Source organism: Manis pentadactyla, chromosome 4 (assembly GCF_030020395.1).
Source record: "Manis pentadactyla isolate mManPen7 chromosome 4, mManPen7.hap1, whole genome shotgun sequence".
In the NCBI taxonomy this organism is placed as follows: Eukaryota; Metazoa; Chordata; class Mammalia; order Pholidota; family Manidae; genus Manis; species Manis pentadactyla.
Window position 1 is genome coordinate 24,947,723 of NC_080022.1, and position 17,674 is coordinate 24,965,396.

At 50.7% G+C, this 17,674-nt stretch overlaps 1 protein-coding gene across 4 annotated transcripts in view; it reads left to right on the forward strand.

Moving 5' to 3' along the window:
* ZNF362 (zinc finger protein 362) overlaps nucleotides 1–14,481 on the forward strand; it is a 37,138-nt gene extending 22,657 nt beyond the window's left edge. For 3 of the 4 annotated variants that reach the window (XM_036885152.2, XM_036885153.2, XM_057499972.1), the window contains exons 5-8: nucleotides 653–877; nucleotides 9,217–9,295; nucleotides 9,430–9,588; nucleotides 12,724–14,481. In XM_036885152.2, the coding sequence (XP_036741047.1) occupies nucleotides 653–877; nucleotides 9,217–9,295; nucleotides 9,430–9,588; nucleotides 12,724–12,840 (580 nt within the window). In that variant the 3' untranslated portion in view covers nucleotides 12,841–14,481. Of the gene's footprint in view, nucleotides 1–652; nucleotides 878–9,216; nucleotides 9,326–9,361; nucleotides 9,399–9,429; nucleotides 9,589–12,723 lie in introns of those variants that run through there. The other variant, XM_057499973.1, reaches the window with a different exon arrangement.
* Nucleotides 14,482–17,674: the final 3,193 nt, after the last annotated feature.

The window sequence follows — 17,674 nt, forward strand, 5'->3', positions numbered from 1 at the left end:
AGAGGGGCCCGAGGGCCGAGGGGGCATGAATGGCCAGAGGGGCGGGGTCTTACTCCCCTTCAGAGGGTCTGGGCCTGTCCCTTGTGCAGCTATAGGGATGCTGGGGGTGGCCCCCACCACAGCCTGGGGCTGTGAATTCCTCCCTCTAAGGAGTGTTCTCAACCTCAACGTTAGAGTCATCTGGGGAGCATTAAAAAAATACCAGTACCAGGATCGTACCTCCAGGAATTCTGATTTGTGGGGGACATACAGAGGGCCAGGTGTCAGCCTTTCTTGAAAGCTCTGCAGATGATTTTAACGTGCAGCCACTGAGAGCTACTTACTCTGGGTGTGAGAGACCCTGTCCCCAGAACCATGGGGTGTGGCCCCAGATAGACCTGCACCAGGGTCGGGAGGCCTCTCTTCCCTGTGAGGTGTAAACCTGCTCCCCAGGCTGCCCATCAGTGTGCCCACAGGTGAACCGCTCTCACTTCCAGGTCCGAGGGTGTCTAGGCTGGGAGGCTGCCCCCATCTTTCCCAGGTGGGCCTGGGACCCCTGGACTCCTCCAAGGAAGCTCTGTCCCAGGTGCAAGATCTCTTGTAGGTCTCCCTGGGCTGTACAGGTGTCGGGGTGGTCAATGGTCCCGGTGTGACCCTTGCCCCTTGCCCACAGGTGTAAGGTCTGCCCGCTGACCTTTTTCACCAAGTCCGAGATGCAGATCCACTCCAAGTCGCACACAGAGGCCAAGCCCCACAAGTGCCCGCACTGCTCCAAGTCCTTTGCCAATGCCTCCTACCTGGCCCAGCACCTGCGCATCCACCTGGGCGTGAAGCCCTACCACTGCTCCTACTGTGACAAGTCCTTCCGACAGCTCTCCCACCTCCAGCAGCACACCAGGTGAGTGGCCTGCGGGCGTTGCCCTCCCGCAGCCGGTTTCAGCTCAGCGCCTGCGCCTGGTGCACGGACCTGGTGCAGGGAGGGCAAGGGCCTTCTCTAGGCGTCCACTGTCTTCAGGGTCAAGGTCAAGTTCCTTTGCTTGAGACCTTTTATGATCTGGCCTTTGTGGACCTCATTGGCCTCTGCTCTCACTACCACCCTTCCCACTGTTTCTCATCTGCATGTCTTTGCCCAGGCTGTGGCCTCTCCTGAAATACCTGCCCCCACTTTGTCCTATTTCTCTGGCTCTCTCCTCCCCATCTCTCAGTCCAGCTTCCTCCAAGAAGCCCTCCCTGGCCACCTTAGCGGGTTCCACAGACCCTGCATGTCCCCATCCCAGCAGTGGTAGGCTATCATACTTGCCTGGCTATTTGCCCTCCGCCCCCTATATATTGGTAGCCCTTGAAGGCAAGGGTTTGAACTCTTCACTTCCCACATCCCCACTATGTGGCACATAGTAGGCATCCAGGCATTTGTTTAGTATTTGTGGAGTAAATAGAACCAGCTTTTATAGGGCATATGATTCATCCACTTAACAAATATTACAGAGCTTCTACTATAACCCACACATGATTCCAGGTGCCAGGAACACAGCAGTGAACAAAACAGACAAAAATCCCTGCCCTCATAGGTATACATTCTGGCCAAGTGTGTGAAAGGGAGATTCAGAGATATAAATGCTTTAAGGAGAGAATAGGTTTTTGCGGGGGAGTACAGACATCAGGAAGATGTCCCCTGCCCCGCCACACAAATGCCCTAGGTATTTAAAGAAACAAACCAAAGGTTCCCAAAGTCACAGTTCATCTCTTCGGGGGAAGAAACAGCAGTTTGCTCACAGGACGATTATCGTGTCTATAAGCATTGCCAATATCAGCTCTATCCAAGTCAGGAATAAAATTGTGGAGTTTGTAAGTTACAGAAAGCACTCAGGTTTTCTTTATTTTGGGGACTGATGATTCACAGAGGGGCCCAATTTTTTTTTTTAATTTTTCTTATTTATTCATTTATCTCCATTGACTTTATATGCTTTATCCCAGAGTGCAAATATCTTATTTGTCTGTTTCTTAGACTTTGGGGTGTGATACATCGGTTTGATAGTAAGAAGGAAATGACAGCAAGTGCTTCTCATTCTTATACCTCCTAAGGCGTGGATTTGACCACATAAGTTTGTTTCAGCAATTTTCTGACTTCTGTCACGACTTTGATTTTTGTAAGTTGGGCCAGTTTTATGTACACAGGTGTATGTAATGAGATGTTGATTAATAAATGAAGTCATCCTGGCTGTAGGGTTATTTAAATTCGATCACATGGTACTAAGGTTTGAGGGTTAATTTCAATCAGGAGGCTTTGTATAGCCCCTGGGTCATACTTTTAATGTGTATATGTGTGTGTGGACAACTTTCTTTATTATCTAAGGTCAGAAACCTAGAACCATCCAATTCACCTGTCAGTTGTGCCTATACAACCTGTAATGGGAAGGGTACTGTCTTCTGGGAAAATCTACAAGTTTGTCATTATTTCTGGGCTAGCAAGAATGACTTTGTTCCATAACCTTTAAGGCTGGGATTCCACAAGCCATGGAGCAAATCAGTACAGTTTCCTGGAGGCCTGGGGAGGCTTCATTCCCACATGTGAAGTACAGATCTTGTTTCTTACTATCAGGCTTCTCATGCCTAATGAAATATGTCTTTAAACGTGATGTTTCTGGCATGGTCATGGTTACAAATTTGATTTACCCAATTATATCCTGTTAGGAAGAAGGATAGATTCTTATTTAACCTATTTACAGAACTAAAGGTCATGACAAGAAAAGGGTGTCAGGAAGGCACTTTGTGTATTTTTTAAGCAATTGTTCTGAGTGGGTCTATAGATGAGGTCAGTTACCTATGTTGTTTTCAGTAGTACTCTTATTTTGAGTTCCTTGATAATGCATGAGTTAATATGGATGTTAAGTTCTTAGTTTTTTTTTTTTTACCCTCCAGAATTATGGAGAGTTAGTTGGAAAAAGGCACCATTTAAGAAATACTTTATTCCAGTTTGTTCAAATATAGCCGACTAAATTGAGGATTAGGGATAGATCAAAGAAGAAAAGGGTTTTCTCATATGCCCTTTAGAAAATAGAACATTAACCACAATTAAATCACTTTCATCCACTCCTAGATTGTAATTCCTGTTGCCCTGATCTTGGGTAGTTAGTCTGCTTTGCAGTTACTTGCTTCTGGACCAAAGACCCTCCAATCCTGCCTTGGCCTCGGGCAGTGTCTGGTCCTGGTGATGGTGTCGGCTTGGAAGCCTGTGCTCGGCATCTATTCCCGGAAGGGTAAAGAGCCAAAAGCAGGTGGTGCAGCCCTTTCCTGAGGCGATCATCTCGTGATGTTTCTTTCAGAAGACTCAGTTCTGCCCTGAAGCACAGGCCTTAAGCCAGTGCGAGGGGGGAAGACCCAGGTGCAGGGTCTTTTGATTTATTTCATAAAGCTGTTTGATTGTCACTAATTGATGAGTATAGTTTCATCTAGAAAAATCTTTTGAAGGATGCTTATTTTTTATTCTTATTGTACATGGAAAGAAGTTGGGTTTTTTCCTCCATCTTAAGAAGTACATATATATATATATATATATATATATATACTTATATGGGATATACTACATATTATATTTATATTATATATAATTACATACATTATACATATGATAAACATAAATATGTAAAAAAGATATCTATACCTAAAGTTAACATAAAATGAACACAGGGAAATTGAGCTTCTCTGCCTTTGATGCTAGAAACGATAGGACAGCTCTCTGGTGTTCAGCTGATTAAAAATACAGAGAATACAAAACATGCCCAATGATTCGGAAAACCCCTTTTTATAAAGCAAAAGAGGAAATCTTTGGTGTTGCCCAGTGGCCACCTGGAAACTTGAAGAGCATTTGAATGTAAAAGATATCTTGATAATTTAATTTTTCTGAATTTGGGGCCTGAATTTGAGAAAGGCTCTATAGTACAAAGTTGGCAACGTAGGCAAGGTGCGAGCATTTGTTTAGTAGAAAATAAACACAGTAGCCAGTAATGGTAATTACTAAGAATCCTAACCTTTTCTAAAGTATACCTTTGTTTATGAATATTATTTAAGACCACAACAAAAAGGGGACAGAAAGTTAACAGGCACTTGAAAAGGAGGGTATTTTGTCAGAATGTTCCTTGACCTGGCATTGTTGTCTATTCCCGAGGGGACAGATTTTTGCCTCCCTTTTTTTTCTATTGAGTGCTTTGAGTTGGTAATGGTGGGAAACCATACAAGCAACATCAGAGGAACATATTAATGTGAGAGACAAATTATTAATTAGGCAGTGGCACATTCCTAACCCAGTATAAAGGGGTGGGTAGTCCAAATGTCCCCAAGTCCCAGAATCCTTCAGGCTAACAAACAAAAAAGCCAAATGTAATGAAGCAACCAGATTCCAGGTTTCGTGTTTTCTGCCATTCCACAGAAACTCTTTCCAGTTTTTTGCCCTTCGGTAGAGAACCAGACAATCAGGGAATCTAATCAAATCCACCTTTCCAAGGGTTGCTTCCAATAATGAAGGGAATAGAGGAAGGTCATGTCCAAAACTGAACCAGCTCTGTAGCAGAAATGGAGTTAGAAACAAGTTAAACAAGATTCACCTTGGCTGTAGGGGAAGATGTGCTGGGGAGCATTTAGGGGTCAAGTTCAGTGGTTCTTGTGCATCTGGGGCACCTTGGTGGGACCTCCATCTGGGAAAGGAAGGCACAACAGGTAAAGAAAAGCAGGTGACAGGCAGTGTCGTAGAAGTACAACTTCGGAAGGATCAGCCCAGGAAATAATAAATACCACATGTAGTTAAAGAGAAAATAAACAGAACTTTGTAGTGAGTCTGTTCATCTTAGAAAAACAGCAGTTGTCTCATGCAGTTAGCATGTGAATCAGACCACATATCTGCAGATATCAGATGCCAAGGGTGGGATGACACCGTTTGGTCAGAGTTAGTGAGGTATGTACAGGAAAGGCATCTAGTTTTATCCGTTTGGGGAACTTGTTCAGGACAGAGTGACTCTGGGTTTGTTTGATTATTCAGGCTGCAAAGTGTTTTATGCTTCCGGTATCCTTGTCCTGGCTGTGTGAGGTTGTGTACACATGTAATGATCGTCTTGGCCGGGGCAGGTGTCATTCTGTTTTCACAAGTCTGATGAGAGTAGTCGTAATAAAATCATAACAAAACTATTCCTTATTGAAGGGTGCCTGTGCACCTGACTGCATAAGGTGTATATATACAAGGTGTCCGTAAAGCCCTCATACAGTGTGACTGCATTTCTAAGCAAGAGATAACAAGTCTGAAAAATGCCACGGAGAGGGAGTCATCTCGAGGAAGGTTCACTTTGACTGTATCCACCATTGTTTTAGTCGCAAAGCACAGCATGACTGAAGCCATTCAATATCATGTGCTACTTATTACCTGGGAAATAAAAGAAAAATGATAACTAGTGAATCCTCAATCATTTTATTTAAACAGTGAATAAATTACCTTGTTGTTCTATATAAATTGTTTATCTTAAATAGAAATGTATTAAAAAAACTGCAAAAATACCTTATGAGCACTCTTTATATGCCACTGAATCCTTACGGTCTTTACAATCCTTATTATTATTCCTGTTTTAGAGACGAGGAAACTGGGGCTCAGGGAAGCAGTGTCACTTGCCCAAGGTCACTCTGCTAAGAGGAGGCAGAAGCAAGATTGGAGCCCAGAGCACTCAGGAGCGGTGTGTGCATCAGAGGAAGGAAGGGGCTGGGGATGTCAGGCTGCAGAAGCAGCTCCCGCTGGGGTGGAGGTGCCAGGCAGGGCTGCAGGGCGGGTCTGTGGGGCCCTGAGGCAGTGGGGGTGAGGAGCAGCCCAGGGGTACCATTTTAGCTGCGCTTCCCTGTGCTGCTGGAGACCCCGGTGAGCTCCCCACCACTGCAGATGTGGGAGCCGGGGCTGGGTGCTCCCCCAGTGGGAAGGAGCCCAGCAGAGGAGGATTCTAATGTTGGAATCGAGGGCTTGGTCTTGACTTGAAGAGCTTTGGGATAGGTACCAGTGGGAGCAGTAGCCTGGCCCTTCATTTCTCCAGAGTCATTCCTGAAGCCCCTTCTGAGCCAGTCCAGTGCTCGGTGGCTCACACAGAGACAAACCAGTGGCCAGAGGCAGGCTCTGGCCCAGAGGAGCTCCCACTGTGACCCAGGAGGCTGGCGGATACAGAAACTTCCATGCAGGAGGGAAGTACATGGTGGTGGAGGTTGGGGAGCATCCTCCCGGCCAGGTGTTGAAGGGTCCATGGCCCTCCCTAGTGAGGGGGAAGGTGCTCCTGGCAGGGGGAATGGCATAAGCAAAGCTCAGAGGCCCGCTGGGGGATATGTCTGATCTGTGTTAGGGGGAGGTTGGGGAGATGCCCTTTAGGGAGAGCAGTGACGGAGGAGGAGGCTTTAGAGACCGAGGCCTTGAATACTGGAACTGGGGGTTTGGACTCTGTCCTGGGAAAGGGGAGACAGTGAAGGTTGTCAAGCAGGGTCGTGGCAAGGTCAGCTCCCTGTGCTGCTGCTGTGGCAGAGGTCAGGGAGGGAGAGGCTGAGGCTGGGAGATCAGGGAGGAGGCCTGGCACTTGGACTGGAGGAGACCAGAGCGGGAGTCTCCTGGTCAGGAGGGCTTCGCTGGGTCCCTGAGGGAAGACCTGAAGTCTCTGGAGGGCTGTCAGTCAACAAACACTTGTGAAATAAAGCTGAGGAATGGACACTGTTGATTAGTTAAGCATATTACTATTGTCAATGACAGACTTCAGAAAGAACTTACTTGCCTTCATTCAGTCTATGACTATATGGCGCGTCTTCTCTGCTGAGCCCGTATGGGGCCTTGGGGTGATGGCGGTGAATGAGACTAAGGGAGCTCTTGCTCTCCAGAGACAGCCAGGAAAAGTGTGCAGTGACAACATGCAGCCACACGCCTCTGCCTGGGGAAGTGCTGCAGGGCCCAGGTCTGGGGGTCAGGAGAGGCTGCCCTGATCCGGGCTTTTATGCTAAGAACAGGAGTATGGTTTTAGCTTTCTGTTAGTTGAGGGCAAAGTGCACCTGGAAGAGGGCACAGCTGGTGAAGGACCAGAGATGGGAGGGGACTTGAACCACTAGCAGAGCCAGGGGAGGGGGACAGTGTGTGGGAACTTTGGGGCAGAGAGGGGCAGCAGAGGGAGGCAAGGACTACTGGGGTGGGTGCATGTCCTGTGGTCCCTTAGTCCCCTCTGCCACCTACCCCTGGCTGAACGAATGCTTCAGCCATGGAGGGGAGTGGGGATGGGATGAAATGGAGGGGTTCTGGCATGAGGCAGAGTGGGTCCAGATGATCCTTAAGGCCCTTCTGTTGTAGAGACGGTGCAGTAGCTGGGATAATGTCCCCAAACCTGTGACACTAGAAGTACACAGGTAGAAGAGGGATTCTCAGAACCAGGCCAGCCCAGCTCCACCTGGCAAGTCCCGACGCAGCCTGTGTGCTGGGCCCTGGGCCTTACCCTCAGATCCCCCGACTAGTAGAGAAGTCAGAGGACGTCATCTTCCCTTGCTGAGGACTCAGCCAGGGCACAGGTGTGGTGGGCAGAGCCATCAGACTTGGCTGCCCAAAGAGAAACGCATCTCTGACCAGGACGTAGGATGCGTAGGAGAGGGGAGGTGAGGCGGGCACACCCAGCGGAGGGCCTTGAATGACATGCTAGGGAATTCGGACTCTGTCCCTGTTGATAGCTGGCAGCTGATGTCGTGGGCTGACAGCAGGATGTGTTCGTTATTCAAGCGTGTCAGCGTGGCACCTGGCCAGAAGGGCCTTAGTGCGTCTGATGAGTTTTGACAAGCAGAGCAAACCCAGTGGAGAGGTGGGCTAGGGTGTCAGGGAAGGAGCCGACCCTGCAGCCAGAGCTGATTCTCCTAACACCTGACACTCATCGGCAAAGCAGCAAACAAGGGTCAGCCCAGCTGGCTTGTCACCGCCCACCTGCTTGGCATAGAGGATTTGCCAGAGTAGGTGATGGACGACAAGCCGAGCTGAAAGTAAGAGGCTCGCGTGGAGAGCAGGGAGGTCCTCCCATCAGGGCGCCAGGCTCCTGAGCTCCACCCATGCATTTCCTCTCAGCCCACGTCCACCCTCACCTGGGCTGTCAGACAAGCATACACTGCAACACAGACTTGAACGGAAAACAGCCATCAGCCTTCAAGTCATCGCTCAAAGCCCCTCTCTCAGGGAGCCCCCACCCCAACGCCTGTTTAAAATCACACCCTGCCCTCCCTGGCACTCCTGCTCCCCATCGCTTGGTTCTCTTCTCACACACTCACTACCTTCCACGAGTGATGTACTTACTTATTTCAGGCTCATTGTTTCCTCAAGGTAATGGTTTTGTTTGTTTTGTCCACTGATATATTCCAAGTATCCAGCATGGTGCCTGGCACACGGGTACCTGATGTAATAAATGTTGAATGAATGAATGAATGATAATAATGCTGGCAAGTGTCTATTGAGTGCTGACTTTGTGCCAACACTTGGCTATACAGGTATTATTTAATGTAACCTTGACAAAGGAGGTAGTGCACACTTTTATACCCATTTTGCAGATGAGGAATCCAAGGCTCAGTGGTTCACCCAAGGTCACCCAGATAGTAAACGGTGGAGCCAGGATGAGAACCCAGAAGGAGGGACGGAAGGGGCTCACAGGAAGGACACAGAGGGGCTGGCGTTCAGGCGCATCCTGTCCTGCGTTCTCTCAGTAGCCGGGGGCACGATTAGCCATCATGGATGTGTGCCTGACATGGGAAGGGGCAGGAAATAGAAATTGGTGGCTGGTCACAGGGAGCTGTCTCCTGAGGAAAAGAGGCCCGGTGGGCAGGGAAGTTCCTGGCAAAGCTGTGAATCTGGTCAGTGGTGGGCTGCAGGTGGGTTATTTAGAAGAGAGGGACAGAAAGCAGCCAGAGTCAGCCCCATGATTAGCTGGCGGCCTGGGCAAGGTGTCCGAGTGGGTGCTGAGTGGGGTTGGGTTCAGCAGGGACCTGCGGGGAGCAGGGAAGCTCTGGTCACAGACCAGAGAAGGAAGGAGAAGGGCTGGCCTTTGATGTCCCTAGCTCTCATCTGGGGCCCACTGTGGGGAGAGTGTGTGCACTGGAGCCTGGGAAGCTTGGGGACCAGAGGTATGGTGCAGGCCAGCCGCGGGCTTGGGGGCTGGAGCCGGCTTAGGGGGATCTGTCAGGGACCCCATCTCACTGGGCTGCCCACTGCAGAATTCACACAGGCGACAGACCCTACAAGTGCCCACATCCTGGCTGCGAAAAGGCTTTCACTCAGCTCTCCAACCTCCAGGTGAGTGCCTGCCCGCCTTCTGCCCGCCAAGTGCACCGCCGCCTCCCCCCGCCTCCCCCGCGCAAGGGAGCATGAGAAGGGGGTGGGGCTGGGGAGCCCTGCGCGCCTCCTGACCCCTGCTGTGCTCCCCGCAGTCTCACCAGCGCCAGCACAACAAGGACAAGCCCTACAAGTGTCCCAACTGCTACCGGGCCTACGCGGACTCCGCCTCCCTGCAGATCCACCTCTCGGCGCACGCCGTCAAGCACGCCAAGGCCTACTGCTGCAGCATGTGCGGGCGGGCCTACACCTCGGTGAGTGCCCGGCTGGGGCTCTTCCTCTCCCGTCTCCACTACCCGCGTCTGCTTTTGGCTGCTCCGGCCCAAGCTCCCAGCCTCGTGAGGGCCTTTAGCCTCGGTTTCCCAAGCATAGTTTCCACCAGGAACTGGAACACATATGGCAGTGGAGGGGTGGGCAGGGGAGGGGGTCTGGCACCCGGCTCTCCAGAGCCAGGGAGCGAGAAGGGCCTCACCACAGGGACGCTGCAATCCCCATCATGGCCACAAGGTGGCGCGGTGACACGGCCCAAAGCCACCCTCGTCTCTGGAAAGGCCTAAATTGCACCAGAAAGGTCATCTATCTCTTCCAGCCCCTGTTCCTGGGTGGGAATTTCCCTAAACAAGGGTCTTTCAGCACATAGAAGAAGGAGTCTAGGTGAGACATGTGTGTGTGCTTCTGGCTAATCAAATATTCTGGTTAACAGACCTCTATGTATAACCAGGTAGAGATCACTGACCTCAGGTACAATGGAGGAGGTAACAGTTCCTAACTCATAGGGCTGCTGGCTGGCAGAGTCAGCACCTGGAAAACGTTAGGTAACACAATTATTTATTAACTCAGTGTTTACTGAACACTCATGCCAGGTGCTTGGGAATCAGGATGAATCTTTTGACATATTCTTTGCCCCCACGGAGGTTGAAGTTTTCTGCTGGAGACAGATAATAAAACAAGTAACACAAATAAATATGTGATAACAAATAGTAGTTACACAGCGTTTCTCAATGTTGATGTGTCTGCAGGATATCTTTCTGCTGGGGGCCTGGCCTGTGCACTGTAGAATATTTAGTGACATCCTTGGCCTCTCTCTGCCCACTAGCAATCTCCTCCCCAAGTTGTGACAACCAAGAATGGCTCCAGATATTGCCTGTGTCCCCAGGGGTAAAATTGCCTCTGATGGAGAACTACTGCTATCAGGGAAAAATATGTTTTGACAAATAGCTGCAGGGAGGACGAAATGGAGTTGGGAAAGGGAGAGAGAGGTGTGGGCAGGCAATCTGAGAAAGTAACATTTAGAGGAAGGCTTGAAGGGTAATAGGCCAGGTGAGGAGGTGAAGGGGTGGGAAGAACCTTCTCTGCAGGGGAACAGTAAATGCAAACACCCTGAGGTAGAACAAATACGGTGTGTTCCAGGAACTGAAACAAAATTAGGTTACACAGGGTTTGGGGGCCCTGTTAGAGAGTTTGGGTATTTTTCCAGGTGGAGTGGGAAGCCAATGGGGACCATTTGGGAGGATATATTTAAAAGGTCATGCTGGCTGGAGGGGGATGGATCACAGCTGCGGTGAACAGCAGTATCTGTCAGGCACCAGCCACGGCTACTGCTTGCTGACCGAAGGTAGATCCTTCTGTGGAGTTCAAAGGTCAGAGGGTTGAGAGCCTAAGAGGACAGAGCTCCAGGGATGAGGGCCTCAAGAGAGTATGTGGGGTACCCCCGAGACCTAGGAGGCCTGCTCAGCTGGCTCACAGTCAGTCCTGGCCTCAAGCTCTCAACACTGCCCTACATGCACCCATTCTCAGAGGAGGCCACTGTGCACACGGCTGTGGTTCTTGGAGTCTGTCAGGACTCTGGAGGGACGGGGTGTCAGAGCTCACCTGGCCTGAGGCCTCACCCTGAACTGGGCCTGCCTGGACTCAATAGAACAAGAATAATTACTTTTTTAAAAAAAGGATGTTAATGGATTAATTTTTTAAACCACTCTAATACATAAAAGAAACATTTTCAAATAGCAAGCCTTCATGTCCTCATCAGCCCCCAGAATTGTCAGCCAATCCTGCCTCTTCCATATCCCTTGTTTTTTAAGTAAAACTGAAATTATAATGTTTCATCTGAAAATGTTCACTCTCTGTCTCCAAACATTAAGGACACCTTTAAAAAAGCAATCCACAATACCTTTACAATACCTTAAAATAATTCACTGTAAGGCCTTAGTGTCATCAAATACCCAGTCAGCATTCACATTGTTGTTTGTCTCACGAATGCCATAATTTTATTTACTTACAAATTGATTTTGTAATCAAGGTCCAAATAAGATGCCTCCGTTATACTGGGTCAGTATATCTTTTAATCTATTGGTCACACACACCCCACCCTTTTTTCATGGTAACTTTTTCACTGAAGGTAGTTTCCTAGTTTGGATTTCCAATCGCTTCCCTGCGGTGTTGTTTGATAGCCTGTTGCCACCTTCTTTGAGGGCTTCCTCCACCGGATTCTGAACAGACTGAGGTTGGAGTCCAGGGGCCCCTTCCTCCGGGGTGAGAGGTGGCTCACCAAATGCTCTGTCACCTTGCAGCTTAGTGCGAGGGCCTGGGGCCTGCAGGTGAGCCCTTGGGTCACCTCGCCCACCGAGGCATGGGTGACTCAGGTCAGATTTTGCAGAGCCTGTGGGGGCTTCAAGGGGTGAGCTGAGCATGCCCAGTGTGTGCTTCTCAGAGTCACCAATCCAGTCAGGCCTGGCTTCTACCCAGGAGAGGATGGCGTGTGGGGGTACAGAGGCCCACCACCTGGAATGAAAGGTGGACACTGGGGAAGGAGTGGTCCCCTCAACCCTTGATGCATGCTGAGCACCTCATCCATATCACCATAGCAGCCTTTGAGGTTGTTCCTTACAGAGGAGGAAGCTGAGGTCTGGAGACGGGAGCTTGTCTGAGGCTGCACCACTAAGAGATGACAGCCTGAGTTCAAACGGAGGCTGACTGCTTCTCCCTCACTGGGAGCACCAGCAAGATGGGGGCAGCTATGCTCAGTCTGGCAGGCGGGCTGAGGGCCAGCCAGCAGACCCCATGAGAGCCTGTTGGTAAATGGCACTGGCCTGACCCTGGGAGTTCCAGGTGGGCATTGCTGAGGGGTGAACTTAGTGCCTGCCACCTCTCCCGCCGGCATGCCGTGGGCCCAGACTCTGGTAAATGAGCCTGCACCCACCCCGGGTGACAGTGCAGCATCCCTGGACCCAATGCCTGGTACCCATCTGACCCCCACAAAGCCACTGCTGCTCCAGGCTAGGTGGCCCCCCTGCTAGGAGCCCTCCAGTGGCCACTTTTGGGAACTGCAGCCTCTGCAGCATCCATTGCCGGCCCTTGGTTCTGTGTCTGAATCTCACCCCTGCCCACAGGAGACCTACCTGATGAAGCACATGTCCAAACACACAGTGGTGGAGCACTTGGTGAGCCATCACTCGCCCCAGAGGACCGAGTCCCCGGGCATCCCGGTGCGAATTTCCCTCATCTGAGCCGACCCAAGGCGCCGCCCTGCCCTGCCCACTGGCAGTCACAGACCCAGGCAGCACCAGGCCCCAGCTCCCTCCAGGGGCCCTCCAGGAACAGCCGAGCTCTCTCATGACTTTCCTGAACTTCCAGAAAGCCTGGGCCACGAAGCCCTGCCCAGTCCAGCTCCGTGGGCGGCCCGGCCAACTGCAAGATTCTGGACTGTTCTGGTGGCATCCAAAGACGATCTCAGAGCACTTTGAACCTCTCTGTTGGGTTTTCTTTTTGTTCCCCAACCTTCACTTGCTTCACTGTTTTTTTTCTTTTTAAGTTTGTTTTGGAAATTACAAAAAGATATTTATTGGCCAAGAAGTTGGTGCTGCTAAGACAGAGAAATGAAAAGAATCGGACAGATGGACACAGAGAACCAGAGGGCAGCGTGGGACCTTCTCTTGCCTCGGCCTCAAGCCCGAGTTTCTGGACTGCAAAGGGGTCCCCCAGGTGGGAGGGGGCAGGAGGCAGCTGGAGTGAGCCACTCACCCCTGGGCGCCCAGCTTGAACCTCTCGAGCTGAGCCCTGGGCGTCACTGGGCAGAAGGATGTGGCAGCTACCAGGGCTGCCCAGGCTTCCAGAGGTGAAGCAGAGAGGGGCTGGGAGATCCACAGGACTGAAGGGTGCCACGCTGGACTGGGCTGGGCACAGATCCAGGGAAATGGGGTGGGGGTGGGCTGGGTAAGACCTGGCCCCTCGCTGTCCTGAAGACCACCCCAGTCTACCTCGGTGCTGGCCAGGAAACCTATTGGCTACCTCTCCCGTCATCCCAGGCCGTGGCAGGGGGATGGGGAGGGAGTGGGCCTGGGGTTAGGATCGCCCCCTCCAGAATTTCCTCCAGATAGGGCAGTGCCCAGGGAGGGGTTATTTGTCTTCCCTGCCATGGAGGGGGCTCCCCAGCCCAGGCCTCCCACCCCTTGGCAGGGAGGAGGGGTCCAGGAGCAGGCCCTGCCTCAGCCCCCACAGACACACCCCAATCTGAAAGCCATGCGTGTCCGTGTATATAGGAACTATGTACAGAGCCCGGAGAAGCCCCCTACATCCCCCGGGAAAAAAAAAACTAGACAGAAACTCATCTATATATTCTGTATCTGGAGTTCCGTTTTGAATATTAACTGTGTTATTTTTATACACTTTTTAAGCCTTAACTCGCCATTGATTTACCAGTTTAATGTTTCCTGGGGTTTCTTTTCCCAGGGGGTTCTCTGCCCCCACCCCCACCCCTTTGTTTGACTTGCGTCGTCTGATACTCAGTATTGTAGCTTTTCGTCCGCATGTTACTATCCTGTAAATATGCTGTTAAACATACTGTTAACACCCCTTTGCTTTTTCCTATGGGACCTCCAGGCCACCATATTTAGAACTAGTTACCTTATTAAAAAAGAGAAAACAGTCTGTTGGCTTCTCAGTCTGCATCTTGGTGGCAGGGAGGTGAGGGCAGGTGCCCCTCAATGCTTCAGGAAAGAAGTATGCATTATATTTAAGACAAGGGGTGGGTAGCAAAATAAAAATCAAATGTGGGGGAAGACACAAAAGGGGGCAAGAAATGAAGGAATTCCAAACCCTCTGCTCTTTGTATTTCTCTGTTGTGAAGAATAAACTGTACCTGCACCTGGGTGGCGGCCGTGTGTGGCGTGCTCTGTGCGAGGCCGGGGCTGGGGGGCACCTTTCCACTGCTCCTCTCCCCTCCCCCGCCCCCCAGACTTGGGGAAGAAGGGACATGGCCCTTCCCGGTGGGCCAGCCTCGCTCCAGCTGCTGCTCCAAGTGCATGGTGTTGATCACCTCACCACCCCCTATGAAGTGGGCAGCAACCCAGGGGAGGTTTCTCGCTGAAGATCCTGCTGCCATTTAAGTGGCAGGGACCTAAATTTAACCCAGGTGTGCAGTTCCTGAAGGCTTTTTACATGTTTGGGGTCCACCAGTGAGGTTCACTGCCCCTGTTCCCAGAAGGGCAGCCACTTTGGGGATCTTTGGGGATCTGTCATGAGTGCCCTGCTATGTGAAAACTATTCCGGTGATTGAGGGGACCAAGTCCCCTTCACATACATTGTCGCCATGGGGGTGCCAACATTTTGATAGCCTAGGAGGGAAATGCAGGTATCAGTTCCCCTAAAATATATCAAGGCTGGCCCTGTGCTCACATCGAGGGAAAGACAAGTGACTCAGCCAGGAGCCACCGTCGAGCTCACCATTGGGAACTCAGTCCTCTGAGAGCTCACAGTCCTTGTGTGTGTCAGCACTTGGCCCTAAGTGATAGAAAGCCCGCTCCAGAAGAGGAGTCATTGGCTTATGTAACAGGACAGTACAGGGCTCCAGCCAGCCTCAGGGCTCATTATGTGTCTCTAGTTCTCCACTTGGCTTGGTTCTGAGTCAGCTTCATTCTCAGGCTCCCGCAGGGTCAGCAGCTCCAGTTTCACACCCCCAGGCTTCCAGCAGGCAAGCCTCTGTCTCTCTCCCAGAAGCCCCAGAAGAGTCTAACTGGGTCTTCCTGGTTTGGACTGGGCTAGGGACCATCCCTGAACCCATCACTGACCAGCATGTCTGTACTGACTGGCTTGAATGTCTGTACTCCAGCTCTGAGCCTGGAGCAGATGGTGAACCCCCATCTGAAGTCCATCTCCTCAAGAGGAGACCAGCAGGTGTTACCATCAGAAGGGGAAGTGGGAGTGGAGGAGGTAGGGACATGTCTTGAGTAATCCTACAGGCCTCATCTCTTTCTCTGAAATTGACCTCTCATAGCCTGCTGTGCCCTGAAGGGATGGGCTCCTGTTTGTGTCCTGTGACCCTATCCCAGCCACCACTGATTGGGCAGGGGTGGGCACCTGACTCAGTGACCTGATTCTTAGGCCAGTGGTGCCATTGGTGTGTGCTGGCTCCCGGAACGGATTGTGTGGATCACTTACCAACTCCACACTCAGCGTCCTGGTTTGAAATCAGCAACGGTTTGAATCAGCATCCTGGTTTGCAATCAAACTACAACTTGAAATCAGATTGTAAAAACATCATGGGATAATAGCAAACACTACAAACCTGGGCTTTCTGTTCCCTCAAAGAACCAGTTGCTAAGCGTTTACCGGCACATCGGGGCCTGACTCTTGAATCAGAGTCTCCATTCCATAAATTAGGAATAAGTGAGGAGATGGTGGGCACCTGAACTGGAAGGCTGTGGACTGGGGTTGGGGTGACTGTGCTGGACCAGAAACACAAATGTAAGGACGAAGGAGGCAGAGAGAAGTTGACGTGGACAGAGGAGACCAAGAACCAGGGACAGCTGGTTCCTGACTTTCTGTCTCCATCTCTGGCCAGGTTTAATTTCCTGCTTGTGCTCCCATTAGTGAACTTCGGTTGCTAGTGGTGTGACATTGGTAAGTTACTTACTTAACCTCTTCGTGCCTGACTTTCTCATATATAAAATGAGGGAAATAATGGTAACCAATTTATAGGGCGGATGTGAGGACCAAATGAACCAATATATGTTTAATGCTTAGGACTCTTCCTGGCACATAGTTAAGTACCCAATAAATGTAATCGGTGGTACTGTTATTATTTGATGTAGCCATGGTGGATCGATATCTCTTATGATCAATGAACCCTGACTAGACAGCTGATAATGTTTGGGAATTTCTGATGGTGGCGTCTGGCATGGCAGAGTGGGGTCGCTGGCACAGGTAGATTTTGCATGTAGCAATCAGATTTGGGGAGTCTGATTCTCACCTGCTCACCTGGAAGCCCTCAGGAGCTTCCACTGTCCCTGAGGGCTCTAGCTTAGGTGGAGCTGAGGAGTGTTGATTGACAATAGCACTGACGGAAACAGCTGCAGAAGGAGTTTATCCCCCCTTGTTATTGCTGCTTCTGCCACACGCCCCTCTACTACCACCACATCCACCCTGGGCCTTTGGGTAAGACAAAGGAGGGAACTGCTCCCAAGAGGCCGTCCACTCCGTTCCAGGAGGCAGCTTCCTTGGCCCCTCCCCCTCTTCAGAAAGGTCCCCACCCACAGCATCAGGCGGCCCCAGCCAGCACCTGGAAACCCCTGACTGTGGCATCATTTCCTCCTTAAAACAGGAAATGGCCATTCTTTGGGGAATCCTTTGTGCTCCTTGAACTTGTTGGAAAAGGGGCAGGCAAAGGGAGGGAGAACGCAAGGGAGAAGACAAGCCCTGCAAGGAGGGAGATTGGCAGCCGCACTTTACAATGAGAAAACAGACTCAGCAAAGGTAAGGAAGTGTTTGTAGTCACACACAGAAAAGGAGCGATTCCGTTCCAGATCGTACTGGCTGGTGCTCAATTCTCTCATGTCCTAGGGGTCATGAGTGTCAGTGAATGAAGTGGGGTGGGGGGACATTTCCCATTAGAGGAAGGGATGTGCCAGCTCACAGTCATCAGGCAATAACCTGTTCTTAAGCACACCTGGCCTGTTCTCTCTAATCCAGAGTCCAAAGGTCTTTAGGGTTTTGCTAATCTAGTTTTGGAAGGAAGCACTGGAAAATTTCAAACTCCCTATGCCAGGGGAAGATCTCTTATCTCACATCATCAGTAATTGGAACCTGCTTGTAAAAATGATAAGATTGTAAAAACTATCAGAGTTGATACTAGCCAGAACTGCTGTCCTACCTGGGAACAGTGGAGGGAAAAGTGCAAAGTCTATGAGAATACTATATAAAGGATTCAGGAGACCTGGAGTGAAATCCCACCCTCTAAGGGCCTCAGTTTTCCCAACTGTCAGACAGTCTCTCAGGGGCTTCCAGGGGTCACCTTCCCTGTCTTCTTGGCTCTGTGACCACCTTTCCTGGAGCACCTGATGACTT